The following is a 27,169-nucleotide window of genomic DNA, read 5'->3' on the forward strand; positions in this document are numbered from 1 at the left end:
CCCGCCCCTAAGACCGCCCCCTACCCACCCCTAGGACCGCCCCCTCTACCCAACCCTAGGACCGCAAGTAAAATTTGGGGGGGGGGGGGGTATAAAAGTCCAGCCCAGCAAAGAAACCCCCCAGATGGGGATGGCACTGTTAATGGGGGATCTGGGGATGGCACTGTTAATCTGTTAATGGGGGGATCTGAGGATGGCACAGTTATGGGGTGGAGGATCTGGGGATGGCATCCACAGATCCCCCATCCTATAACAGTGCCATCCACAGACCCCCCCCATCCTATAACAGTGCCATCCACAGACCCCCCCTCATCCTATAACAGTGCCATCCACAGACCCCCCCATCCTATAACAGTGCCATCCACAGACCCCCCCACCCCATAACAGTGCCATCCACAGACCCCCGCCACCCCATAACAGTGCCATCCACAGCCCCCCCCCCCACCCCATAACAGTGCCATCCACAGACCCCCCCACCCCATAACAGTGCCATCCACAGACCCCCGCCACCCCATAACAGTGCCATCCACAGACCCCCCACCCCATAACACTGCCATCCACAGACCCCCCTTAACAGTGCCATCCACAGACCCCCCACCCCATAACAGTGCCATCCACAGACCCCCCCACCCCATAACAGTGTCATCCACAGACCCCCCTTGCCGCTCCAGTAGAGACTTATAAAATGTGTAATTAAATGAATAATGATTCCTGCTGCCCCTCAGTAAGATAACTTTCAATATATTGTACTCACAGCCGGCTACTGTTATCGTAATGCAGGCGGCCGGGCAGACGAGCGGCAGCGTCACTGACTGACGTCACGTGCGTGCGCCGCCTACTTTATGAATAAAGCATTATTCATTTAATTACACATTTTATAAATCTCTACTGGAGCTGGGGGCCGGAGCACAGTGAACGCACCGGCCCCCAGCTCCTCCTCCCAGTCCCTCCCCGCTGATACATCGCAGGCTGCGATGTCAAAAGGTGGCGGAACGCCGTTCCGGTGCGTTCCGCCAGAAAAAAAGCCCTGCATTTTTCTCTGGGTTGTACACCTCAGCAAACTTGGTGTTAAAGTGGTCAAAAACGGGCCTAACCTTGAACAGACGGTCAAATGTCGGGTCATTTGGGGGTGGGCACTGTGTATTGTCGTTGTAGTGTAGGAATTTCCTAATTGACTTAAAACGCTTCCGGGTCATGGTGTTACTGTAAATTGGAGTCTGGTAGAAAATGTCCGAACTCCAATATTGTCTGACGTTTGGCTTCTTTACTAAGCTCATATGCAGCACGAGTCCCCAAAATTTCATCATCTCTGCTGCACTTACTGGGGTCCAGCATATGGCGAGGAATTGTTCTGAGCTATAAATTGTTAGGCATACAAATTGGTTTGGGCCACCATTAAAAGATTTTCTTCTGTGAAGCCCGCATTGTCTATCTGTATTTCGGAGCTGCCCACAAAATCTGAAATTTGGGGCTGTTAATCGTTAGAGGCTGGGGTCCATATGGGGTCACTCTGGGGGGCTGCCTCTGCTGCTACCCTGGGGCGCCTTCTAGAGGGTCCCTCATCAGCGGATGATAATGAGGGGGTAGAGAAAAGTGGCATCCTCTTCTCCCACACTGGCCGACTCAGTATCAGAGGCAAGATACGCGTATGCCTCTTCAGCTGAGTAAACCATTTTTATTTTATTGGGATGTTTTTTGTGAAATGTGTAAAACTTTATTTAGTGTAGGGTGTGTATGTAGAGTTTTCACACCTGAAGGGGCTTGTTATAAATTTGAAATATAGAGAAGAGAGTAGAAATTTTTTATTTTAACCACCTCAGCCCCCCTAGCTTAAACATCCTTAATGACCAGACCACTTTTTACAATTCTGCACTACACTACTTTCACGGTTTATTGCTCGGTCATACAACTTACCACCCAAATGAAATTTACCTCCTTTTCTTCTCACTAATAGAGCTTTAATTTGGTGGTATTTCATTGCTGCTGCCATTTTTACTTTTTTTTGTTATTAATCGAAATTTACCAAAAAAATTGAAAAAATATGACATTTTTCACTTTCAGTTGTAAATTATTTTTTTTAAAACTACATTTCTATATAAATTTTTCTCTAAATCTATTGTTCTACATGTCTTTGATAAAAAAAAATTTGGGTAAAAAAAAAATGGTTTGGGTAAAAGTTATAGCATTTACAAACTATGGTACAAAAATGTGAATTTCCACATTTTGAAGCAACTCTGACTTTCTGAGCACCTGTCATGTTTCCTGAGGTTCTACAATGGCCAGACAGTACAAACACCCCACAAATGACCCCATTTCGGAAAGTAGACACCCTAAGGTATTCACTGATGGGCATAGTGAGCTCATATAACTTTTTATTTTTTGTCACAAGTTAGCGGAAAATGATGATTTTTTTTTTCCTTACAAAGTCTCATATTCCACTAACTTGTGACAAAAAATAAAAACTTCCATGAACTCACTATGCCCATCACGAAATACCTTGGGGTGTCTTCTTTCCAAAATGGGGTCACTTATGGGGTAGTTATACTGCCCTGGCATTTTAGGGGCCCTAATGCGTGAGAAGAAGTCTGGAATCCAAATGTGTAAAAAATGCCCTGTAAAATCCTAAAAGTACTCATTGGAATTTGGGCCCCTTTGCCCACCTAGGCTGCAAAAAAGTGTCACACATGTGGTATCGCCGTACTCAGGAGAAGAAGGGCAATGTGTTTTGGGGTGTATTTTTACATATACCCATGCTGGGTGAGAGAAATATCTCTCTAAAAGTCAACTTTTCCCATTTTTTTATACAAAGTTGTCATTATAGAGAGATATTTCTCTCACCCAGCATGAGTATATGTAAAAAGACACCCCAAAACACATTGCCCAACTTCTCCTGAGTACAGCGATACCACATGTGTGACACTTTTTTGCAGTCTAGGTGCGCAAAGGGGCCCAAATTCCAATGAGTATCTTTTAGGAGGGCATTTGGATTTCAGACTTCTTCTCACGCTTTAGGGCCCCTAAAATGCCAGGGCAGTATAAATACCCCACATGTGACCCCATTTTGGAAAGAAGACACCCCAAAGTATTCCGTGAGGGGCATGGCGAGTTCATAGAAGTTTTTTTTTTTTGGCATAAGTTAGCGGAAATATTTTTTTTTTTCTCACAAAGTCTCCCTTTCCGCTAACTTGTGACAAAAAAGAAAATTTTACATGAACTCGCCATGCCCCTCACAAAATACCTTGAGGTGTCTTCTTTCCAAAATGGGGTCACATGTGGGGTATTTATACTGCCCTGGCATTTTAGGGGCCCTAAAGCGTGAGAAGAAGTCTGGAATAAAAATGTCTAAAAAATTTTACGCATTTGGATTCCGTGAGGGGTATTATGAGTTCATGTGAGATTTTAAGTTTTTGTCACAAGTTAGTGGAATATGAGACTTTGTCAGAAAAAACTAAATAAATAAATATCAATTTCCGCTAACTTGTGCCAAAAAAATATGGAGCCTTAAAGGGGGGTTATCAATGACAGGGGGGTGATCAGGGAGTCTATATGGGGTGATCACCCCCCTGTAAGGCTCCATTCAGACATTTTTTTAGCACAAGTTAGCGGAAACCTTAGGATACGGGGGTGTATGCCACCCGGTCCTGGCGATTTGTCTATTTTAATCTTTTTAAGTCACTGATGTACTTCTTCCTGGGTCAGACAGGACACTTTTAATGTGGAATTTATTTTTACATTCTGCATGTCATCTGACAGTTTATTTTCCTCAGTGAATACATTGGAGAAAAAAATATTTAACAGCTTTGCTTTCTCCTCATCGCTCTCTGCGACTCCCCCCTCATTACTCTTTGAAGGGAGGACACCTTCAGATTTATACTTTTTAACATTTATATAATTGAAGAACATTTTAGGCTTAGTTTTACTCTCTTTGGCAATTAATCTCTCGGTCTCTAGTTTGGCCGCTTTTATTTGTTTTTTACATGTTCTATTTTTTTCCTTATAGTTTTTCAGTGCTTCCGTGCTACCCTCCTGTTTTAGTGATTTATGTGCTTTCTTTTTGTCATTTATTGCTTTCTTTACAGCTCTATTTATCCACATTGGTTTCTTTTTGTTCCTTAACCTTTTATTCCCATACAGTATGTACCTCTCACAATGAGATTTTAGGATGCTTTTAAAAATATCCCATTTTGTGGCTGTATTTTTATTTTTAGGGACTTTGTCCCAGTTAGTTAGGCCTATGGCCTCTCTTAGTTGGCTAAATGTAGCTTTTTTGAAGTTTGGTATTTTTGTTCCTCCCAGTAGAAACGCTCTTTTGAATGATAATTGGAAGGTTATTACTTTATGGTCACTATTTCCCAGGTGTCCCCCAACCTGCACGTCTGTTGTTCTGTCAAGCCTATTGGTTAATACTAAGTCCAGTATGGCCGTCCCTCTAGTCGGGTCCTGAACCAGTTGAGAGAGGTAATTGTCTTTGGTTTTTGCCAAGAACCTGTCTCCTTTATGAGATATACAAGTTTCAGTTTCCCAATCTATATCTGGGTAGATGAAGTCCCCCATAATAACCATCTCATTATGATTTGCCGCCTCGTCTATCTCGTTTAGTAGTAGATTTTCTGTGGACTCTGGTATATTAGGTGGTTTATAGTAAACTCCTATTAGTAATTTATTGTTGTTTTTAGCTCCATGTATCTCTACCCACAGTGACTCCACATGTTCATGTCCCTCACTTATATCTTCACGGACTGTGGGCTTTAGACAGGACTTTACATAAAGGCAAACACCTCCCCCTCTCCGGTTTTGACGATCCTTTCTAAACAGACTGTAACCTTGTACATTAACTGCCCAATCATAGCTATCATCCAGCCATGTCTCAGTTATTCCCACTATGTCATAGTTCTCCTCACACATCACTAATTCCAGCTCACCAGTTTTATTAGTCAGGCTTCTGGCATTAGTATACATGATGAAGATGCCGGTGTGGAGTCCCCATGATGAAGATGCCGGTGTGGAGTGTGTGCTCTGCTGTCCCAGTACTGCGCCTGTATCCCATACTGGAATGGGGCCGCTCACTGGTGTCCATCCCAGCACACCTCCCAGTCTTCAGCTGTGCCAGCACCTGTCCCCGGTGTGTCACACACATGGCGCCTGCTCTGCACTCAGGAGAACACTACACTTCTGACAAGTTGAGCAGCTCCATGAGCCTCCCTCACGCCATGCTTCTCCATTAACCCTCAGGTACCGCACACAGGCATCTCGACCTGCGGCTGCTCCAGAGCACATCCAGTACCTACCGGCGCAGTCACTGACCGTCACACACACTGAGGCCGACTCCGCATGTAGCTCCCTCCACCACTGTCAGTGTCCACTGATATATACCACGCTGAGTCTGAGCGCCGGCGTGTGACATCACAGGCGCTCAGCAGTGCAGCGGCAGCCCGCACATTACCCGGGTGGCGCCGGCGGAATGGGGAAGTAGGGCGATCGGAAGCCCTCTCTCTCAATTGAATTGACCCGTTGCCCCCCCCCCCCTCACTGTGGATCCGCCAGTGCCCCAGCCACTATTCAGCACCCCCAGATCACAAAATAAATAAACCACTTACCTCTTCTGCTCCTGGACGCCATCGCTCCTCTCCTCCAGCGCAATCTTCTTCCTCCTGCTGTCAGCTGTGCTGTGAACTAGCGCGCACAGTGTAAGGTCACACAGCGCCTTCACGCTGTGCGCAGCCACTGCACAGTCGACAGCCGAGGACCAGGAAGCAGTGAGTACAGAGCCTTCAGCGCTTCCTGGTCCTCCGGTACTAATCAGCGCTTCCATAATGGAGCGCTCATTAGTATTCGCCCGATAAGACGCAGGGGCATTTCCCCCCCCAGTTTTGGGGGGGGGAGTGCGTCTTATGGGGCGAAAAATACGGTAAACTCTGTCAGCAACTGTAAATGTTAAAAACCAATAAAGTTGTGCTAAAAATGAGAGGCAAATAAATAAATACAGTAAATAAAAAGTCACAAAATAACCATATGAGAGGGGTTTGCGAAGAAGTGTGGGAGGGGTGTACATAAATTTGCTGTGGGGCCCAGTCAGTTCTAGCTGCGCCTCTGTGTATACCCCTGAAGGAAAGCGCTGCGGAGAGCTAAGACCCTGTGTGAATGTTACCTTAGAGTTACATTGTAGCAATGATACATGCTTGTTTCTGTATCCATCAATATAAGGACAAGGACCAATGTTGGAAGCGTAAACCTGCCAAAGATTAATAAAAAGTGAACAATGTGAGAGATAAATCATTACAACCCGTGTGCACGTTATTCTCCAGACTGACCGTCCTTCCCCTCCCTTCCAGCCTCCTGGGCAGGCGCAGAGCTAGAAGCACTTTCGGCGCATGCGCATTCTAGAGTGACGGCGGCGTTCTTTCCTCTTTCTGGCTTCCGCTCCCGGAGTGCTCCGCGCCGCATCATGGACCACAGCGGTGAGTAGTGCGAGGGGAAAGGAGCGAATTCCTACTCACCCCGTTGTCTGCGGGCTGTCTCTTCCAGGCCCAGCGCCCCCCGGTGTCATGGCGGCCACCAGGGTTACTGAGTTCTGATCAGTGCTGCGTGCAGGGCTCTGGCGCTCGAATGAGGCCTTGTTATGCCGCTGCTTCCTGTTGAGTATAGGGCAGTAGGAGACCTTCCCCCTGTCACCGCAGTCTGGTGGACACCTCCTGTGCTCCTTCACCCTCTGTCATGCTGGTACCCGCTCCTCTGCCCATAGTAGCGCCGCGTAGCACTTAGGCTGGGCTTCCTATGGAGACTCTGAGCCTGGCCTTGCCATGTTTGATGTCTATGTGCTTGAGATAGCTGTGAAATGGACAGAATAGAAGATTGGTATTGATTAGTGGGCACAGTGCCAGGGTGCAAGTAAATGGAGGTGATGTTGGATAGGCTTGGTATGCCAAAGTCAAAATCTGCTGTGGTTTTTCCAGTTTGAATGAGGCTAATCTATAATCGGACCCCCACCGTTGTTTCCACTGGTGTCCATGCAGAAACCAGGGTGGACGTGTGCGTTGGCACGGTCTGGAAAACCACACGTCAATAATGCACGGCGGCGCACACTCCCATTGAAAGCGGTGCGAGACGGTTTTTGAGGCAGAATCCATGTTGAAACCCGTGGATAAAATCCTCCCTCTGAACTCTCCCTTGCAGGTTCACATTCTGATAGTCTGGGTTTTGGGATGTTGTTGCGTTTAAGGCTCCATGCACACAACCATATCCGTTTTGTGGTCTGCAAATCACGGGTGCGCAAAAGATTTCAGTGGGTCAGCGGTCCGAATTATGTTGGTCCATATGTCTGTTCCTCAAAAAGAATACTATGGACCCGTTTTGTGGCCAATGGGTCAGCAAATAAGATGTGGGCAGCAGAGAGACCGCATCTGTATTTTGCGGATCCGCAATTTGCAGGCTACAAAACGAATATGGTCGCATGCATGAAAAAGAAGAAAATCCCTTTATTGTCCCTCACAACAAGAGCTAAAATAAGAGTAATTAGAAATTAAAGAGTAAAATACAAGAAAAACATAACACAGAATTTACTTCGGGGTTTCTGGGAACAGTGGTGGTTATAATCCTAACCGCTGCTGGGAGGAAGGACCTCCGATAATGTTCCTTTGTGCACCTAGGATGCAGCAATCTGTCACTGAAGGAGCTCTCCAGCTCCACAACAGCTTCATGCATGGGGTGGGAGACATTGTCTGAGGTCTCATGCACACGACCGTTCCGTTTTTTGCGGTCCGCAAAACACGGAAGCCGCCCGTGTGCCTTCCGCAATTAACGGAACAGCCAGACCGTGACCGTGCCAACGCAAACGTCCACCCTGGTTTCTGCATGGACACCAGTGGAAACCATTGTAGAAATGCCTATTCTTGTCTGCAAAACAGACAAGAATAGGACATGTTATATATTTTTTTGCGGGGCTACGTAACGGAGCAACGGATGCGGACAGCACACGGAGTGCTGTCCGCATCTTTTGAGGCACCATTGAAATGAATGGGTCCGCACACGAGCCGCAGTAGAACGGTCGTGTTAAATTTGCTAGAGTTCTTCTGTCACCCACCTCCTGCGCTGGATCGAGGGGACAACCTAGCACAGAGCTGGCCTTCTTAGCCTACTTTCACACTTGCGGCAGGACGGATCCGACAGGCTGTTCACCATGTCGGATACGTCCTGCGGCTATTTCGCCGGACCGCTGCTCCGTCCCCATTGACTATAATGGGGGCGGAGCTCCGGCGCAGCACGGCGGTGCACGGCGAAAGCCGCTGGACTAAAAAGCCTGACATGCAGTAATTTTAGTCCGGCGGCCTTTCGCCGTGCTGTGCCGGAGCTCCGCCCCGTCCCCATTATAGTCAATGGGGACGGAGCGGCGGCACGGCGAAATAGCCGCAGGACGGATTCGACATGGTGAACAGCCTGTCGGATCCGTCCTGCCGCAAGTGTGAAAGTACCCTTAATGAGCTTATCTAATCTCTGCTCAGTCACAGATAAGCTGCTCCCCCCAACAAACCACACCATGGAATATGGCTGATGCCACCACTGAGTCAAAGAAGGTCTTCAGGAGCATCCCCCTACGCACTAAAGTACCTCGGTCTCCTCAACAGATAGTCTGCTCTGACCCTTTTTGAAAAGAGAATCAGTGTTATGGCTCCAGTCCAGTTTGTTGTTCAGGTGAACACCCAGTTACTTATAAGAGTCCACCACCTCAATGTCCATTTCCTGTATGTTAACTGGAACCAAAGCAGAGGGCCTGTGTCTGCGGAAATCTACCACCAGCTCCTTGGTTTTGCCCGCGTTGATCTGGAGTTTGTTCAGCTGACACCAGTCCACAAAATCCTGTGTTCCCTGTCTGTACTCTGAGTCGTCCTCACCTGTGATAAGGCCGACTATGGCAGAGTCATCAGAGAACTTCTGTAGGTGGCAGCCTGGGGAGTTGATGGAGAAGTCTGACTCTGCAGTGTAGAGGGTGAAGAGGAAAGGTGCCAGCACAGTTCCCTGTGGTGCTCCCGTACTGCAGATCAGCTTGTCAGAGACACAACCCTAAAATTTAACAAACTGTGGGCGTTCTGTGAGGTAGTCCAGTATCCAGTGTGACATGTGGTGGTCCACTCCTGCCATCTCCAGCTTGTCCCTCAGAAGTCCAGGTTGGATGGTGTTAAAAGCACTGGAGAAATCAAACAACATGATCCTCACAGTGCTTCCAGGCCTCTCCAGGTGAGTTAGAGCTCGGTGTAGGAGGTAGATGATGGTATCATCCACCCCGATGCCAGGCTGGTAGGCAAACTGCAGTGGATCCAATGAATGGTCTTTGGCACTGGTACCACACAGGAGGTCTTCCACAGCTGTGGAACCTTCCCCAGCCTCAGGCTCATGTTGAACATGTGACCCATGATGCCACACAGTTGGTCTGAGCAGCACTTCAGGAGCCTGGAGCTGATGCTGTCTGGTCCTGCAGCTTTACGCACCTTGATTTTCTGTAGTTCCTTTCTCACCTGGAGTGTGGTGAAGGACAAGGTGGGTATGTGGGGAGGGGGTGAACGATGGAGTCCTCTGGTGTAGAGGGGGAGAGTGGTGGTGGGTTGCTAATAGGTGAACAGGCAGTGATGGTGGTGGTGGGGGAAGAAGATAGTGGGCGGGGGGGGGGGGGGGGGGGGGGGGGGGGTGTTTGTAGCAGCATGGGGGATTGGGTCAGGGGATTGGTGGGTATCTGGTCAAACCTATTGAAGAACTTGTTCAACTCATTAACCCACTCCAAGTCAACTGCAGTCTGGATTTGACCGGGTTTGTGACCGGAGATGGTTTTCAGGCTTTTCCAGACCCCGTGTGTGTTATTCTGCTGCAGCTGGTCCTCCATCTTATTCCTGTAGATGGTTTTCCCCTCTCTGATCTTCCTTCTCAGCTCCTTTTGCACAGTTTTAAGCTCCTCCTTGTTTCCAGATTTAAAGGCCCTAATTCCTTAGGGTACGGCCTATAGCTGTGATGGCTAACCTCCGGCACTCCAGCTGTGGTAAAACTACAACTCCCAAGATGCACACTTGCTTGGCTGTTCTCAGAACTCCATAGAAATGAATGGAGTATGCTTGGAGTGGTAGTTTCTCCACAGCTGGAGTGCCAGAGGTTAGCCATCACTGGCCTATAGTGTTAAGATCTGGCCTCACATGGCAAAAACATTGCAGAAGTTCATGTGGAAAACCTGCAGCATTTACAGTAGGTGTGATTGGATGAGAATAAAAAAAATAAAAAAAAAAGTCATCCACATGCCACAGAGTGTCCATCGGACATAACTTTTAAATCCGCAGCATTTCAATTTAATTCGTGGGTATCTGACGTGGGTTACACCTGTTGCAATGATGAAATCTGCTTCTGGTCCACAGCATTTCTGCACCAAAATGCACAGTGAAAATGTGCATAATACGGATGCTGTGGACCCACTTTGTGTGGCCATACCCTCAGAGGTGCGCGTATGGACAGTCCTTGCTAACCTGTGTCTTTATTGCATCTTATTTTAGACAATGATTTACAGGGGACGAACAGTATGGGATCTCTGAGTGGACTGGACGTCAGACGACGGATCCCAATTAAACTGATTTCCAAACAACCGAACAAAAATAAACTCTCGGCTCGACCAATGAGAAATATGAACAGGATCCCCTCAAAGCCGCCGCAGGGAGAAGAAGGTATAGCTTGTAGTTATAGCTTGTGTCCATTTTATGCCATACTGTTCCTGCTTCCCACAGCAACATTAAAACATGAAGAGTCATCTCTGGTGGAAACTAATGTGATACGATGACTGTCCTAAGGGTACTTTCACACTTGCGTTATTCTTTTCCAGAGTTCCGTCCTAGGGGCTCAATACCGGAAAAGAACTGATCAGTTTTATCCTAATGCATTCTGAATGGAAAGTAATCCGTTCAGGATGCATCAGGATGTCTTCAGTTCAGTCTTTTTGCCATTTCGGGACAGAGAAAATACCGCAGCATGCTGCAGTTTTTTCTCCGTCCAAAAAGACTGAACACACGCCGGATCCGGCATTCATTTACATTGAAGTCTATTAGTGCCGGATCCGGCATTAAGTGTTCCAGCCAAACGGATCCAGCTTTCAGGTCTGCGCATGCCGCAGACCGAAAAAAAGGTGCAAAAAAAATTGACCCCGGAGAGACGGATACAGCATTTCAATGCATTTGTCAGACGGATCCGGATGTTGATGCAATCAACCGCAAACGGTTTTCAACTGCATCACAACTGCGCTGTGTGGCAGCACTCTAACCGCTTTCTGACTGTAAATTAGCTCATTGCGAGAGATCATCCTTCCCTCTGCATAAAGCCAGTTTCACACAAGCATGATCCAGGAAACGTGCTCTGGGTGATGACCGCGTTTCTCAGACCAAACTCTGCTCCTCTGACGTGAACTCATATCATAATGGTTTATGATGCTGTGAGTTCCTGCCTGACTGTGGATCTACTGTACTGTACTCGTATAATGCCCTGAGTACTTTATAGTAGACTTGTGGTAAGGCAGGAACTCACAGCACCATAAATCAGAAACACAGTGTTTGTTCTGAGATGCAGCCATCACTTAGTGTTTTCCAGACCAACACTTGTGTAAAACTGGCCTAAATTATTATTTTCTTATTTTAAAATGCGTGACAGGGGCAGATTTGCTAAGCCTGTCAAAATTAAGACCGTGTAAACTATAAGGAGTTTTCCAGGATTATGGGCTTTGTTCTTAACCTAGTGCCTACAGTTCCTGTTGAAAACCTCGTGCTCATTTGCTCCTCAACCCTCCGATTCAGCAATATTCCGGTCCTCGGCTTGTTTACTTCTAGAGGGCGTATGGACGGGGTTGTGAGCAGCCAATGACTGGCATTAGCGCTGACAAGTTCTCAAGTGCTCCTGCTCGTAGAGGCTCAGTTTTCCCATTTTCCCACCTCATTACACGCCCTCGTACACTTGATTGACAGGGCCAGGCCAGCATTGGTCTCCTCCTGCTGGCAGCCTGCGCCAAATACTGAACGGCGCGAGACTTGGAGAGCGTGTAATGAGGTGGGAGAACGGAGCCTCTAGGAGCAGGAGCATCCCCCTCCCCCCTCCCTCCTAGAGGCTAATTTGCATATTATAAAAGTAACAATTCTGCAGTAAGGGGGGCATGAATTATCACAAGCATAGCAGAGTTAGTTGCAGCTGACATTAGCACATCGCTAATGTCAATGTCGGCTATTTTAATAGTGAAAATTCTAGTGACATATAAACCCTTTTAAGTAGTAAACAAAAAAGTGTAAAACTAGAATAACGTTAAGGCAGCTTCCTTTTGCATTTGTGACAACTTTGCACACTCTTGGCATTCTCTGAATCGGCTTCATGAGGTTGTTACCTGGAATGGTTTTCCAGCAATTTTGAAGAAGTTCCCAGAGGTGCTGAGCACATGTTGGCTGTTTATTCTTCACTTTGTAGACCAACTCATCCAAAACCATCTTAAAGAGGACCTTTCACCGATTCTTACCCTATGAACTAACTATACAGACATGTAGAGCGGCGCCCGGAGATCTCACTGCACTTACTATTATCCCCGGGCGCCGCTCCGTTCTCCCGTTATGCCCTCCGGTATCTCCGCTCACTAAGTTATAGTAGGCGGAGATACCAGTCCCTAAGTTATGGTAGGCGGAGTCTGCCCTAGCGCTGGCCAATCGCAGCGCAGAGCTCACAGCCTGGGAGGTTATTTTCTCCCAGGCTGTGAGCTCTGCAATGCGATTGGCCAGCGCTAGGGCAGACTCCGCCTACCATAACTTAGGGAACGGAGATACCGGAGGACATAGCAGGAGAACGGAGCGGCGCCCGGGGATAATAATAAGTGCAGTGAGATCCCCGGGCGCCGCTCCACATGTATGTATACTTAGTTCATAGGGTAAGAATCGGTGAAAGGTCCTCTTTAATTGGGTTAAGGTCAGGTGACTGTGGAGGCCATGTCATCTGACACAGCACTCCACTTTATTTTTATTTTTTTACATAGCCTGGAGGTGCGTTTGGGGTCATTGTCCTGTTGAAAAACAAATGATGGCCCCACTAAGTGCAGACTAGAGTGGGTGGCATGTCACTGCAGAATGCTGTGGTACCCATGGTGGTTAAAAGTGCCTTGAATCTTGAATAAACCACCAACAATGTTGCCTGCTAAGCAACCCAACACCATCATGCCTCCTTCTCCATGTTTTGCAGTGGGAACCACACATGTAGAAACCATCTGCTCACCTTTTCTGCAGCTCCCAAAGACATGGTGGTTGGAAACAAAAATTCTGAATTAGATTTACCGGTAATTCAGTTTCCATGAGATCACCATGATGGCGTAACAAGGAGATTGACCCCTGACCTCTGTAGGGGCAGGAACAGAGAAAAGGTTAAAACACCCCCACCACCAAAATTACTAAAGGGCAAGATGGTGGTGATTAAATTATAGTGACCCTAATAATATAGGGTCAGAAGGTATTACTTCATACCAACAATGAACCTTCACCGAAAATTTGGGAGGGGTTAATGGTGATCTCATGGAAACCAAATTACCGGTAAGTCTAATTCAGAATTTCCATATCATCACCATGACGGCGTAACAAGGAGATATACAAAATTGTAACATTAACATTCTCTACTGCCTGGAGAACTTTACGTCCAAAAGACAACTCAGAAGTATTGGAAAAATCTAAACGGTAGTGCTTTATGAAAGTATGCATACTGGACCATGTTGCCGCTTTACAGATGTCTTCCAAAGAGGCACCTGCTTTCTCCGCTTGGGATGAGGACATAGCCCTTGTGGAGTGAGCTTTTAAGTTTTCGGGACAAGAAAACCCCTGAATACTATAGCAATAAGAAATGGTGTGTTTTTTTTAATCCACCTGGCAATAGAGGATCTGGACACTTTTTTTTTCCCTACGCCTCCACAACGGCAGTAAACATGGAGATTATCCCGCCTTCTCAGGGACAGGAAAACAGCTTTGTGGACCAGCCCATATAAGGCCCCCTCCCTCTTACCTCTCCAGTTGTTTCCTGTCCCTCAGAAGGTCAGGACTTGCCGGAATGGATCAGTCACGCGCCCAGCCTTTTCGGTTTGTATCCCGGCTCTGGCCGGAGGGCTGAGGCAGGGGATAGGGTCGCGGAACTCTATAAAAGTTCCTCCTTCCCTGAGGTTTAAGCCCAGCGTTGCTGGCCACCCCGGGCTTTGGACCCGCGTCCAGTGCGGACCGGCCCTGTTCTGCGAGCCGGGGGAGCGTTCCTGGGCCTGGGATCGCTCCCCACTTCTTCCCCTATGCGCGCGCGCCGGCAGTTGGATTCTATGTGACGTCGGAAGGCCGGCGCGTGACGCGAGGGGGGGGCGGGGCATATGTCGTCATCAGTGGGAACCAGGAAGTAAAAGAGCGCGGCTGCCGGCGTCCAGATGCAGCTCCTGCGCTCTTCTCCTGAGAAAGATGTCCCAGCAAGCTGACGATTCGCCCAGGCGGCCCACAGATACCTCCAGGCCCTCTAGCCCGGTAAGCCTCCTCCCATTACTAAAATAACAGGGTGCTTATCCTGTATGGGGGTCTCCTTGGTGGTGGTTCTTTACCCTTCTCTTTTAGAGACTAAGGATAAAACTTTCCTCTCTAACTTTGTGTCTCTCAGGGTAAAGAATCCTCAAAAAAGGATCCGCCTTTGAAGAAAAAATGCGTAATGTGCAAGAAATCGCTGTCTGGTACATACAAGAAATCATTGTGCCAAAAGTGTTGTGACAAGGTTGTGTCAGAGGAGACCCCATCCTTAATTGAAAGTCTGAAAACCATAATCAGAGAAGAAGTAGGTGCAGCTGTAGAAGCTAAGTTATCTACATTGCCTCCCAGACCATCTACCTCAGGAGCGATAGTCTCTAATATGCAGGACTCTGACCTGGATGAAGGTGAAATTTCCTCTGGGTCTGACTCTGATACTTCAGATCAAGCAGGCGGTAAACCTCTCTGTTCAGTTGAGGAGACGGATTCCCTTCTGAAAACTATTAGGGCTACAATAAACCTGGAAGAGCCCAGAGAACCCCTTTCAGTACAGGACCAATTGTTTGCTGGATTAGGGGACAGGAAAAAACGTGTTTTTCCCGTCCACCCTAACATCCGAGCGTTAATACACTCAGAATGGAGAGACCCTGAGAAAAAACAGTCCGCCTCTAAGTGGTTAAAGAGAAAATACCCTTTCGCGGAAGATGATTCTGTGGCCTGGGATAAGACCCCTAAAGTAGATGCCCCAGTAGCAAGAATCTCCAAAAAAACTGCCCTTCCATTTGAAGACCTCGGCCTTCTGAAAGATCCGATGGACAAAAGATGTGAAAGCCTCCTTAAAAAGATGTGGGAATCCTCTACGGCCACTCTAAGACCAGGGATCTCTGCAACTTATACAGCTAGAACCCTGGGCCTTTGGTTGGGACAGTTGGAGGAACATCTAGAGTCAGGCACTCCACGAGAAGACATCCTAGCTTCTATACCTATGCTAAAACAAGCCGCTAATTTTATGGCAGACGCGTCAGCAGACATAGTGAAGCTTTCAGCCAGATCTGCTGCCCTCTCTAACTCTGCTAGAAGAGCAGTATGGTTACGCACCTGGTCGGGTGACACAGCCTCTAAAAACAAGCTGTGCACTCTGCCATGTGAGGGAGATAGGGTGTTTGGTACGGCCTTGGACGACATTCTAGAGAAAGCTTCAGATAGAAAGAAGGGCTTTCCTACAGAATCAAAATTTTTTCAACAAAGACGGTCCTTTCGGTCCCAGAAACGAGGTAGGCCGGACCAAAAAAGAAAGGACACTAGACCAACCTGGCAGTCCAATAGGGGTAAAGGCAGAGGGTTCCTGTTTAACCCTGACAAATCGGCCCACACCTCTACTCAATGACGCCAAAAGCGTAGTGGGAGGAAGACTGTCCCAGTTCTATCCAGCCTGGGTAAATATCCAGGCCTCTCCATGGGTGCTGTCAGTCATAAAAAATGGGTACAGTCTAGAGTTAAAAACCTGCCCACCAGACAGATATATGGAGAACCCTCGTCCAGGGGAGATAAGCCAACTAACTATGGATCATCAGTTGAGACTTCTGCTGGAGAAAGGGGCCATCATCCCAGTCCCAAAGCAAGAACAGAAGAAAGGGTTTTACTCCCCGATCTTCTTGATAAAGAAACCAAACGGATCGTTCAGATTAATAATAAACCTGAAGATGTTAAACAAATACATCATATACAAAAGGTTCAAGATGGAAACCATAAAAACAGTCATCAGCCTGATCCCAAAAAACGGCGCCATGGTAACATTAGATTTGGCAGATGCCTACTACCATATACCCATCAAGAAGGAGGATCAGAAATTTCTCAGACTGGCAACATGGTTCAAGGGAGAGCTGTGCCACTTCCAGTTCCGGGTACTTCCGTTTGGTCTCAGCTCAGCCCCAAGGCTTTTCACGAAGGTCATAACAGAAGTATCCAAGTTCTTTCACCTAAAGGAAATTCTATTTTTTCCGTACCTAGACGATTTCCTAATAGCAGCCCCATCATCCTATCTGTTACTCCTGCAGCTCCAGACAATCCGGACCACACTTACCAACCTGGGGTGGATAATCAATACGGAAAAATCCTGTCTCATACCCTCAACCCAGATAAACTTTCTAGGAGTACTGTTGGACTCGGAGAAAATGATCTCTTTTCTTCCTCTACAGAAACAAGATGGCCTGATCACGACAGTGAGAAGATTTCAGAAACAACACTTGGTCTCTTTCAGAGAGATGATGGTCATCCTGGGTCTAATGACATCCACTATCCCTTCAGTAAAATGGGCACAGTTCCACTCAAGAACCCTCCAATCATTTCTCTTAAGAACCTGGGACAAAAAACAAACATCCTTAAACAAGAAGGTAAAAATCCCTCATGCAGTAAAAACATCCTTGAATTGGTGGGCAGATCGGAAAAATCTTTTGAAAGGAGTACCCTGGAGACCATCGGATCAGGTAGTTATTACTACAGACGCCAGCCAACAAGGGTGGGGAGCCCACATGGAAGGGAAACTAGCTCAAGGCCAGTGGGGTCTCGTTCTGCAAAAAGCCTCCTCCAACAAGAGAGAATTGTCCGCGGTTTGGGAAGCCCTGAAGACATTTGCACCCTCCCTCCTACAGAGGAATGTAAAGATCTTGTCGGACAACTCTACAACAGTGGCATACCTGAACAAACAGGGCGGCACAAGAAGCCTGTCGCTAGCCCTGGTGGTGACAAAAATCTTCAGTTGGGCAGAAAAGAATATTCAGTCCCTTTCAGCAGCACATGTGAGAGGAAAAGAGAATCAGGTGGCGGACTTCCTCAGCCGGGACCAGCTAAACGCAGGAGAGTGGATGCTAAACCCTCAGGTATTCAAGCAGATCTGTTCCAGGTGGGGAACGCCGAAGATCGACCTGTTCGCCAGGAGAAAAAACAGACAGGTTCCGAATTTCTACTCTCTGGCGGTAGAAGATCAACCCTTAAAGGTGGATGCGCTCTCGGTACCCTGGCCGCCAATCCTGTTATATGCATTCCCACCATTCTCCCTCATACAGCGGGTCATAGCAAAGATTTTAGAAGAAAGAGTACGAATCATCCTGATCACTCCATTTTGGCCCCGCAGATCATGGTTTCCGATCCTGAAGATTCTGGCAGGAGAAGAATTCTGGATCCTCCCTCCTCGCTCAGACCTTCTACTTCAGGGGCCGGTCTCTCATCCTCAAGTCGCCCAACTCCGTCTGACGGCCTGGAGGCTGAAAGAAACATCCTGAGGAACAAAGGTTTCTCTAGGAAAGTGATCTCCACCTTACTTCTTAGTAGGAAACCAGTCACCTCGAAAATATATCTGAGGGCCTGGAAATCCTTTCTACTCTTCGGGGAGGATAAATACGACCCATCAGGAGAACCTCAGATGTCCCTCATACTGGACTTTCTCCAAGCAGGGTTGGATAAAGGCCTCGCAGCAAAGAACGAAAAAGAGAGACTTTTTCATAACCTGGACGTCAGGAGATGTGTCCTCCAATACCTGGAAGCCACTAAGGAGATTAGGAAGACTAATCAACTTCTAATTCAATACCTGGGCATGTTGAAGGGGAAAGCTGCCAGCAAAACTTCAATATCAAGATGGATCAAGTCCTGTATCTATCTAGCCTACCAGACAGAGGGTGTTCCTCCTCCACCGTTTCTCAAAGCTCACTCTACCAGGGCCCTAGCCACATCCTGGGCCGAGGGTGCTTCAGCTTCCTTAGAGGACATCTGCCGTGCAGCCACATGGTCCAATCCATGTACATTTTTTAGACATTACAAGTTAGATGTTTCTGCAAATAGGGATTTAGCCTTTGGGCGGAGAGTCCTATCTGCAGTTGTCCCACCCTAGGCTATTATCCTATGTTACTTCCTCCATGTTTACTGCCGTTGTGGAGGCGTAGGGAAAAGACTTACATTACTCTTACCGGTAATCGTTTTTTCCCTTTAGCCTCCACAACGGCAGGAGGAATTCCCCCCCAAAAAAAAAAAAAAAAAAAAATCTACTATATTTAGATATACATTATTTAATACGTATTCATACTTATATATTCTATTGATGAAATATATATGTTCTTCTAAGTTAGAGCAGACTGGCTCTGATATTTGTTACTTTTGTTCTTTATTAAACCTTCCTTGCATTTATCTCTGAGTACTAGGTTACTAACTGGAGAGGTAAGAGGGAGGGGGCCTTATATGGGCTGGTCCACAAAGCTGTTTTCCTGTCCCTGAGAAGGCGGGATAATCTCCATGTTTACTGCCGTTGTGGAGGCTAAAGGGAAAAAACGATTACCGGTAAGAGTAATGTAAGTCTTTTACCTTTTATTCTAGCCTGAGAACAGAATAGAAAGGCTATAAGGCCTCTTTCACACGGGCGTTGCGGGAAAATGTTCACAGAAGTTCGGGCTTGGGATCGGTGTTTTGTAGATTGTATTATTTCCCCTTATAACATAGTTATAAGGGAAAATAATAGCATTCTGAATACAGAATGCATAGTAAACTAGCGCTGGAGGGGTTAAAATTTTTTTTTTTTATTTAACTCACCTTAGTCCACTTCATCGCGTAGCCCGACATCTCCTTCTGTCTCCTTTGTTGAACAGGACCTGTGGTGAGCATTAATTACAGGAACAGGACCTTTGATGACGTCACTCCGGTCATCACATGATCCATCACCATGGTAAAAGATCATGTGACGTACCATGTGTTGACCGGAGTGACGTCATCAAAGGTCCTTGACCTATAATTAATGCTCACCACAGGTCCTATTCAACAAAGGAGACAGAAGGGGATGCCGGGCCGCGATCAAGTGGACTAAGGTGAGTGAGTTTTTTTTGTTGTTTTTTTTAACCCCTCCAGCGCTATTTTACTATGCATTCTGTATTCAGAATGCTATTATTTTCCCTTATAACCATGTTATAAGGGAAAATAATAATGATCGGGTCTCCTAGCAACCGTGCGTGAAAATCGCACCGCATCCGCACTTGCTTGCGATTTTCACGCAACCCCATTCACTTCTATGGGGCCTGCGTTGCGTGAAAAACGCAGAATATAGAGCTTGCTGCAATTTTCACGCAACGCACAAGTGATGCGTGAAAATCACTGCTCATGTGAACAGCCCCATAGAAATGAATGGGTCGGTATTCAGTGCGGGTGCAATGCTGTCACCTCACGCATCGCATCCGCGCGGAATACTCGCCCGTGTGAAAGACGCCTAAGACTTCCTGAAACTCTTAGTGGATTCTAAGTATTTCAAAACTGTACATTAACATCTAGAGTGTGAAAGACAGAGTCCCTACTATGTTATTAGAAAAGGAAGGAAGGATAATTTCTTGATCCCTATGAAAATTTGACACCACCTTAGGAAGGAACCCAGGGTCCAGTCTTAAGCACTGTTCTATCCTCCAAAATTTAAAGATAAGGTTCTCTGATGGAAATAGCCTGGATTTCACCCAGCCCCCTTGCAGACGTAATCGCTATTAGAAAAGCTGTTTTGAAAGATAGAAATTTGAGTGGACAGTCATTCAAAGGTTAGAACGGACTCATTGTTAGACCATTTAGAACAGTGTTAGGCTGGGTTCACACCTGAGCGTGTTCGATAAGCGCTTTTTACAGGTGTTTTTATCGGGCGTTTTTGAGGCGTAGTACGTGCGTTTGTGTGATTAACCACAAAGGCATCCAATGAAAAACTGCCACAATACGCCTCAAAGAAGCTCCTGTACTTCTTGGGGCGTAGGGCGTTTTACAGCGCGTTTTACTAGAAAATGACTGGAATAAAACCCCTGGCCTTGATCTGGAATCGGGACCTGAACAACAACTCCTAGTTTTATTAGTTCTTGGACCCCCTGCCAGATTTTACAGACCCCAGGTTTGTCACCAGGAATCTTCTCAGAGGGACTGAAGAAAATTCTATTTTGTAGCCAACTCTGACTACCTCCCATGCCCAGGGATTTGAGGTTATTTTTTCCCAGGATGAAAGAAAATTCTTCAGTCTCCTGCCTACTCTGGCGTCATTGCTTATCTCCGGACTTGTTCTGGGGATTAAAGGGAACCTGTCATCAACTTTATGCTAACCTCACTGAAGGCAGCATAAAATAGTGACAGAAATGCTGATTTCAGCGGTGTGTCACTCATGAGCTAAATGTAAGTGGTTGCCGAGAACCAGCATCATAATCATTGCAGCTTAGGCATTGAGAAGAGTCAAATCTACTTGAGAAGAGTCATAGTTATTCATAGTCTCCTGCTCTCCCCACCCATCTGCTGATGATTGGCAGTTCTCTCCTTGGTAGAAGCCTGTCAATCATCAGCAGGTGGGCAGGGAGAGTAGGAATTCATTAATATCCATGACTCTTCTCAGGTGGCCGTGACTCTTTTCCAGGCCTAGTCTGCAAGGATTGTGATGTTGGTTCTTGGCAACCACTTACTTTTAACTTATAAATGACAGACCGCTGAAATCAACTCGCCTGTGTCTACTTTATGCTGCTGTTAGTATGGGCAACATAAAGTTAACAGGTTCCCTTTAAGGAGAAACCCTTTCCCCTTACCCCCTTTAGGGTAACTCCAGCGTCCTGACTTCCCTTTCCCCCTATAGGATTTATCCTGACCCGAAAAGGAACGAAAGGGAAATTTCCTCCTGTATGGTCTATCCTCAGGAAAGCCCTTTTTCTTGTCTGACGCCTTCTCCAGAATTTTATCTAAAACTGGCCCAAAAACATATGCTCGAAAAGGGGATGGAACATAACTTCAACTTTGAAGTCTTGTCCCCTGACCACGACTTCATCCAAAGGGCTCGACAAGCCTCATTGGAAAGTCCTGCATCTTTGGCTGAAAATCTGACAGATTCGGCAGAAGCATCTGCCAAGAAGGCCGTTTGATTTAAGTAGAGGGATGGAATTTATTTAGTCCCTAGGAGTCTTGTTCCTTAGATGAGATTCCAACTCATTCAACCAAAGGTACATAGACCTTGCGACTGAAGTTGCTGCAGTGTTGGATTTCAGATTAAACCTAGCAGCTTCCCAAGATTTACGTAATAAACTGTCCGCTTTTCTTTCCATAGGGTCTCTCAGCTGAGAGGGTAGTGAAGTTTTTTTTGTTCACCATGGCTACCTGAACGTCTATTTTAGGAATCGCATCAAAAAATGTTGACTCGCCAGGATCAAACAGGCGGCTCTTGAAATCCCTAGACACCCCCTAGCCTCTTCTCAGGGTCTGACCATTCCTCTAGGATCATGTCTCTGATATTCTCGTTAATGGGAAACACTCTTGCTCTTTTAACTCTTAGAATCCTCCTGGATTGAATGGTCTTTTTGAAACTTCCACCCCCATGGTGGCCCTTACTGCCTTTAAAAGGTCAGACATTTCGTCCGCCACAAAGTAGAACTTTTTAACTTCCTTCCGAAACTTCTCCATCCGAGAGGGGGTCTTCCTTATCCCATTGTTTGGAAGAAGAGGCATCGTCACCCAAACATTCAGAATCGGAGGAAGAGGGTGCTTTTAATTTTTGCCGTTTTGGTGGTAATGGTCTCGTTACCACCAAAACAGCAAATTTCCTCCTGTATCATGGATCTGAACTCGTCACTTAAAGAGACACACTCCTCACTGACAATGTTTGCAATACAATCCTTGCAGATTTTTTTTTTTTTAGGGTACAAATCTGGCAATTTTTTGAAACAAGAAATACATTTTGCTGGCTTTTTAGCTTTCTTCTGTGCCTCTTTAGTTACCTATGAGGCGAGAACAGACCAGAATCAGGAGGATGATCTGTATTAATAGATAAATGCGACCAGGTGCAAATCACCACCGTGAGCCACCAGCCAGAGAGGGAACTACAGTCCTGATCAAAAGTTTAAGACCACTTGAAAAATGGCAAAAAATCATATTTAGCATGGCTGGATCTTAACAAGGTTCCAAGTAGAGCTTCAACATGCAACAAGAAGAAATGGGAGTGAGACAAAACTATTTTTGAGCATTCAATTTAATGAAAACTACGAAAAAACTGAAACAGGCTGTTTTTCAGCTGATCAAAGGTTTAGGGGACCACACCTCCAAAAAAAAACTAACCCCGCTTCCCCCCCCCCCCCCCTAAAAAAATAGAAATCCAACCTCCAAACATGAACTCAGTAATGAGTAGCTCCGCCGTTATTGTTTATCACTTCAGAAATTCGTTTGGGATGCGGACCAAAACAACGGCCGTGTGCATGAGGCTTAACTTTTGAAAAGGCTCATCTGTTAACTGAAAACCTTTTCCAGGCGACTACCTCATGGTTGAGAGAATGTCAATAGTATGCAAATCTGTCATCAAAGTAAAAGGGTGCAACGTTATTAAAGAGGACCTTTCACCACTCCTGACATGCCTGTTTTAATAGCTACATGCATTCCCCATGTAATAATTTTGTGACTGCATACACGCCCAACTGGTTACCTCCCCTCTGTACCCTGACTGCTAGCAATTCATTCATAACTTCTAGTAGAAATAATAGAGGAATGGCACAACATAGAGACATAAGAATAGATGTTCCAGAATTATTACATGGGGAATGCTTGAAGCTATTAAAACAGGCATGTGAGGAGCGGTGAAAGGCCCTCCTTTAAGAATGTAAAATCGAAAGCATAGTCTGTTTAAAGCGAACCTTTCACCTGGATTTCACTTAATAAACTATCAAAAGTACCTTATAGATCATCCTCATTGTGTTAGCACACGGTCTTGTCCCGCTTTTCTGCCATGTATATGCATGGAAAAATCGCCTTATAAAGTACTCTTCTCCAGCTCCACAAGTCACGGAAGAAGTCAAGGGGTAGCCCTTCCCTCACTCCAGGCTGTAACTCCCCTGCCCTAACCCCGCCTCTATGCAGTCTAATTGACACCCGGCTCAGTCGCCGGGACTGCGCTTGTACAGGCGGCGCATGCGCCGTCGGACTCAAGCGCGATCCTGTAACTGAATCGTTACAGGACCGCGCTTGAGTCCGACGGCCTGGAGTGAGGGAAGGGCAACCCTCCTTGACTTCTACCGTGACTTGTGGAGCTGGAGAAGAGTACTTTATAAAGCGATTTTTCCATGCATATACATGACAGAAAAGCGGGACAAGACCGTGTGCTAACACAATGAGGATGATCTATAAGGTACTTTTGATAGTTTATTAAGTGAAATCCAGGTGAAAGATTCGCTTTAACTTTTTTATATTTACCACAATTTGATATGTCTTACATCGTTTTCAACATAATTCTACAGTGTAGAAAATAAAATCAAGAAAACCTATGGAATGTAACGGTCTGTCCAAACTTGACTGGTGCTGTAGGTCTAAAAATTAATGCAACATTATTCACCAAAAGTGCACTTAATGAGGGACATTTAAAATCAAAATGCACCAGAATTTTGCACCGTACTTCATAAGTGTTTGACATTTTGGGCCTTTTTGCAACTCTTGTGATAGGGGGTGTCGTTTAGTTACAAGGGGGTGTGGCTTAAGAAAACTTTTGGCACACAATTTTGGTGTAATATTTGCCTGCTAATAGGTGGTGTAAAGATAGACTACACAGTTTAAAGGCTATATACACCTTTGGAAGCAATTTTTGTTTATGATTGCATTTTACTCATTTTTGGCAAAAAAAATCATATTTTCAATTGGCCTTTATTACAAATATTGAGCCATTCTGTCACAAAGGATTAACTGTTTCTCTAAGGCCCCCTTGCAGACGAGCATTTGTCATGCTGCGAGTCCGCAGCGCAGCTACCTGCCTGAACTCCCAGCGCTGCCTGGGTGGGGGGGGGGGGGGTGGTCACATAGCATTATATCAGTGGTGTTGCTAGGGCTGGTGTCACCCGGTGCAGTAGAAAATGGTGTCCCCCCCCCCCCCCCCCCCCCGAAGCAATAATATTTTAGTCATATAACCAAAAATATGTTATATAATGTGGTACATAATGTGGGCAAAATATAGCTAATTACATAACATTCCCAAAACATAAACTTATTTTTATGTGAAAAATGGCTATTAAAGTGATACACTTTGGTGCCAGGTGGTGTACCATAATAAAAATGCCAGGGTACACCCCCTGGCACCAAACAGTATCACTAATAAAAATGTAAAATAGCCTTTTTTCACATAAAAATAAGTTTATTTATTGGGAATGCTATGTAATTAAGTATATTTTGCCCACATTATGTACTGTGGGACGCTTTATTTATTACATATAAATATAGGGGACACGTACTGTGCAGTAAAAATATTGCTATTGCCAAAGTCAGGAGGTAGGCAGGCCTTCAGCTCCAACACGGCACGCCTCTTCGTGCAGCTCTGAACAGCCCTCCGATGCGGCGCTTGCAGGAGTGTCACTGTACGGGCCTGCGCCTGCGCACTGGATACGCCGATGCTTCTGCCAGTAATCGGGAAACCAGTGCGCAGGCACGGACATCCGGATCCTCGGCACAGGCGCGGGATTTGGCCACTGGAGGAAGAGGACAAGCTGAAGACACTGGGCGGGTCACCTGTGTGAGTGAGTCACTGCTGTCACGTGGACGTGACCAGTGCAGGTGCAAGGATTTTTTGGCAACACAAGCGAAGCTACATCTTGGTGACCCCCCCTGCAGCTCACCTGGTCCTGGTTCTGTCTGCAGCAGCTGGCTTCTCCTCTGTGTGGTCCTGGTATCTTCGCTCTGCTTCAATCGCTGGTTTGAGGACTGTACTTTTCGCCCTATAAGACGCACATAGGTTTTAGAGGAGTATAATAAGAAACAACATTTTCCATTATACCTCAGGTCAGACCAGCAATCAGACCCCCAATGTTAATCATACCTCAGATCAGCCCCCATCTATCATCCCCCCCCATGTCAGCCATCATGCCCTCATGTCAGGCTCCCATGTCAGCCGTCAGCACCCCATCCATCATGCCCCCCATGTCAGCACCCCATACATCATGCCCATGACAGCCGTCAGCCCCCATCCATCATGCCACCCATGTCAGCCCCCATCCATCATGCCACCCATGTCAGCCGTCAGCCCCCATCCATCATGCCACCCATGTCAGCCCCCATCCATCATGCCACCCATGTCAGCCGTCAGCCCCCATCCATCATGCCACCCATGTCAGCACCCCATCCATCATGCCCATGACAGCCGTCAGCCCCCATCCATCATGCCCCCCATGTCAGCACCCCATCCATCATGCCCCCCATGTCAGCCCCCATCCATCATGCCCCCCATGTCAGTCGTCAGCCCCCCATCCATTATGCTCCCTAATGGGGGACAATGTTGGAGTCTGCACCATCAGTGGGGGTGACATGATGAGGGACAATGTTGGAGTCTGTGACATGATGTCACCCCCCCCCCTTCCCCATGGCACAGGCTCCAACATTGTCCCTCATCATGTCACCCCCCCTGATGGTGCAGACTCCAACATTGTCCCTCCCTTCATCATTGTCCCGGGTCCCCTCATCATGTCATCCCCTCCCCCCCCCCCCCATGGGTGGCACATTTCTTTTCCTCCCCTCCAGGCTCCATGGCACAGACATGTTGTACATTTTGTCCCTCATCTCTTTTCTACCCCTCTCTGTTACAATACAGTCGTGTGTTCTCCTCCTCCCCCCCCCCCCCCCCCCAATCAATTCAGCAGCTCCTCTGGGCTGAGAATGATCAGTAGTACTGTACCTGATATATCACTGGGGTCCTGGCTCCAGTCTCAGCCTTAAGTTGTCTGTGTCCTTCTGCTGCCAGCCTGGAGAGGCAACTTTTACAGGCCACAGCAGAGCAGCTCCGCATCCTCGCCTCCCTCCATCCAGAGTCCTCCAGACAGCTGCGCCGGCGCTGCCGTCCGCCGCGGCCCCACTGACAGACTCAGTCACGCCCCCTTAGGCCTGAGCGCCGGACGCACCGCACGGCACACACGTAGGCTGGCCAGACAAGACAGTAGCAGCCGCCAGCCAGACCTACCTAGGTGATTAATTTATTTTTAACACATTCAAATTGCACTGCAGTAAGTCAGTCCGGCGGCGGGTGACACCCCATTGTAGCAGCCGCCAGCCAGACCTACCTAGGTGATGAATTTAACACATTTAAATTGTACTGCAGTAAGGCGGCCGGTGGGGGCAGGTGACACCCCATCAGACTGGTGTCACCCTGTGCGGCCCGCACCCCCCTTGCAACGCCACTGCATTATATTGATTTATGATGCTATGTAACCCTTACAGTTCTGGAATGTATTGTGTTATGCTGCCAGTGTTATCCAGTACATTCCAGACATCTAAGGGTTACATACAGTAGCATCATAAATCAATATAATGGTATGTGATCCCTGGCAGTGCGCTGCGGACAAACTGTTGTCTGCAAGGGGCCTAATTGTGTCATCTAATAACCCTTATCCCTAAACTACTAAGAGGTCATAAACCCTTATTTACACCACATTCCTAGAAGTAAGATAAGGATGGAGCTTTAATGAGTGTCTATAAGGTCAGAGTATAGATAAGGAGCCACTGTGATAAATCTGATATATTACACTAAGTGTACACTGTCTAAATACAAGAGTATTAGTAAGTCTACCACAGTGTCTATGTGCAATCACATGAGTAAACTCCCCTACAGTTTATAACATTGCACATTGAATGACAGTATCCTGACATCT

General features: G+C 46.8%; 1 protein-coding gene across 2 annotated transcripts in view; it reads left to right on the forward strand.

The window, feature by feature from the left end:
• The first annotated feature begins 6,314 nt into the window (after positions 1-6,314).
• Positions 6,315-27,169, forward strand: part of CBLL1 (Cbl proto-oncogene like 1) — a 30,068-nt gene continuing 9,213 nt past the window's right edge. The window contains exons 1-2 of one of the 2 annotated variants that reach the window (XM_040412955.1): positions 6,315-6,458; positions 10,527-10,694. In XM_040412955.1, the coding sequence (XP_040268889.1) occupies positions 6,446-6,458; positions 10,527-10,694 (181 nt within the window). In that variant the 5' untranslated portion in view covers positions 6,315-6,445. The remainder of the gene's footprint in view (positions 6,459-10,526; positions 10,695-27,169) is intronic. The other variant, XM_040412947.1, reaches the window with a different exon arrangement.

This window comes from Bufo bufo, chromosome 1, assembly GCF_905171765.1.
Source record: "Bufo bufo chromosome 1, aBufBuf1.1, whole genome shotgun sequence".
Taxonomy (NCBI): domain Eukaryota; kingdom Metazoa; phylum Chordata; class Amphibia; order Anura; family Bufonidae; genus Bufo; species Bufo bufo.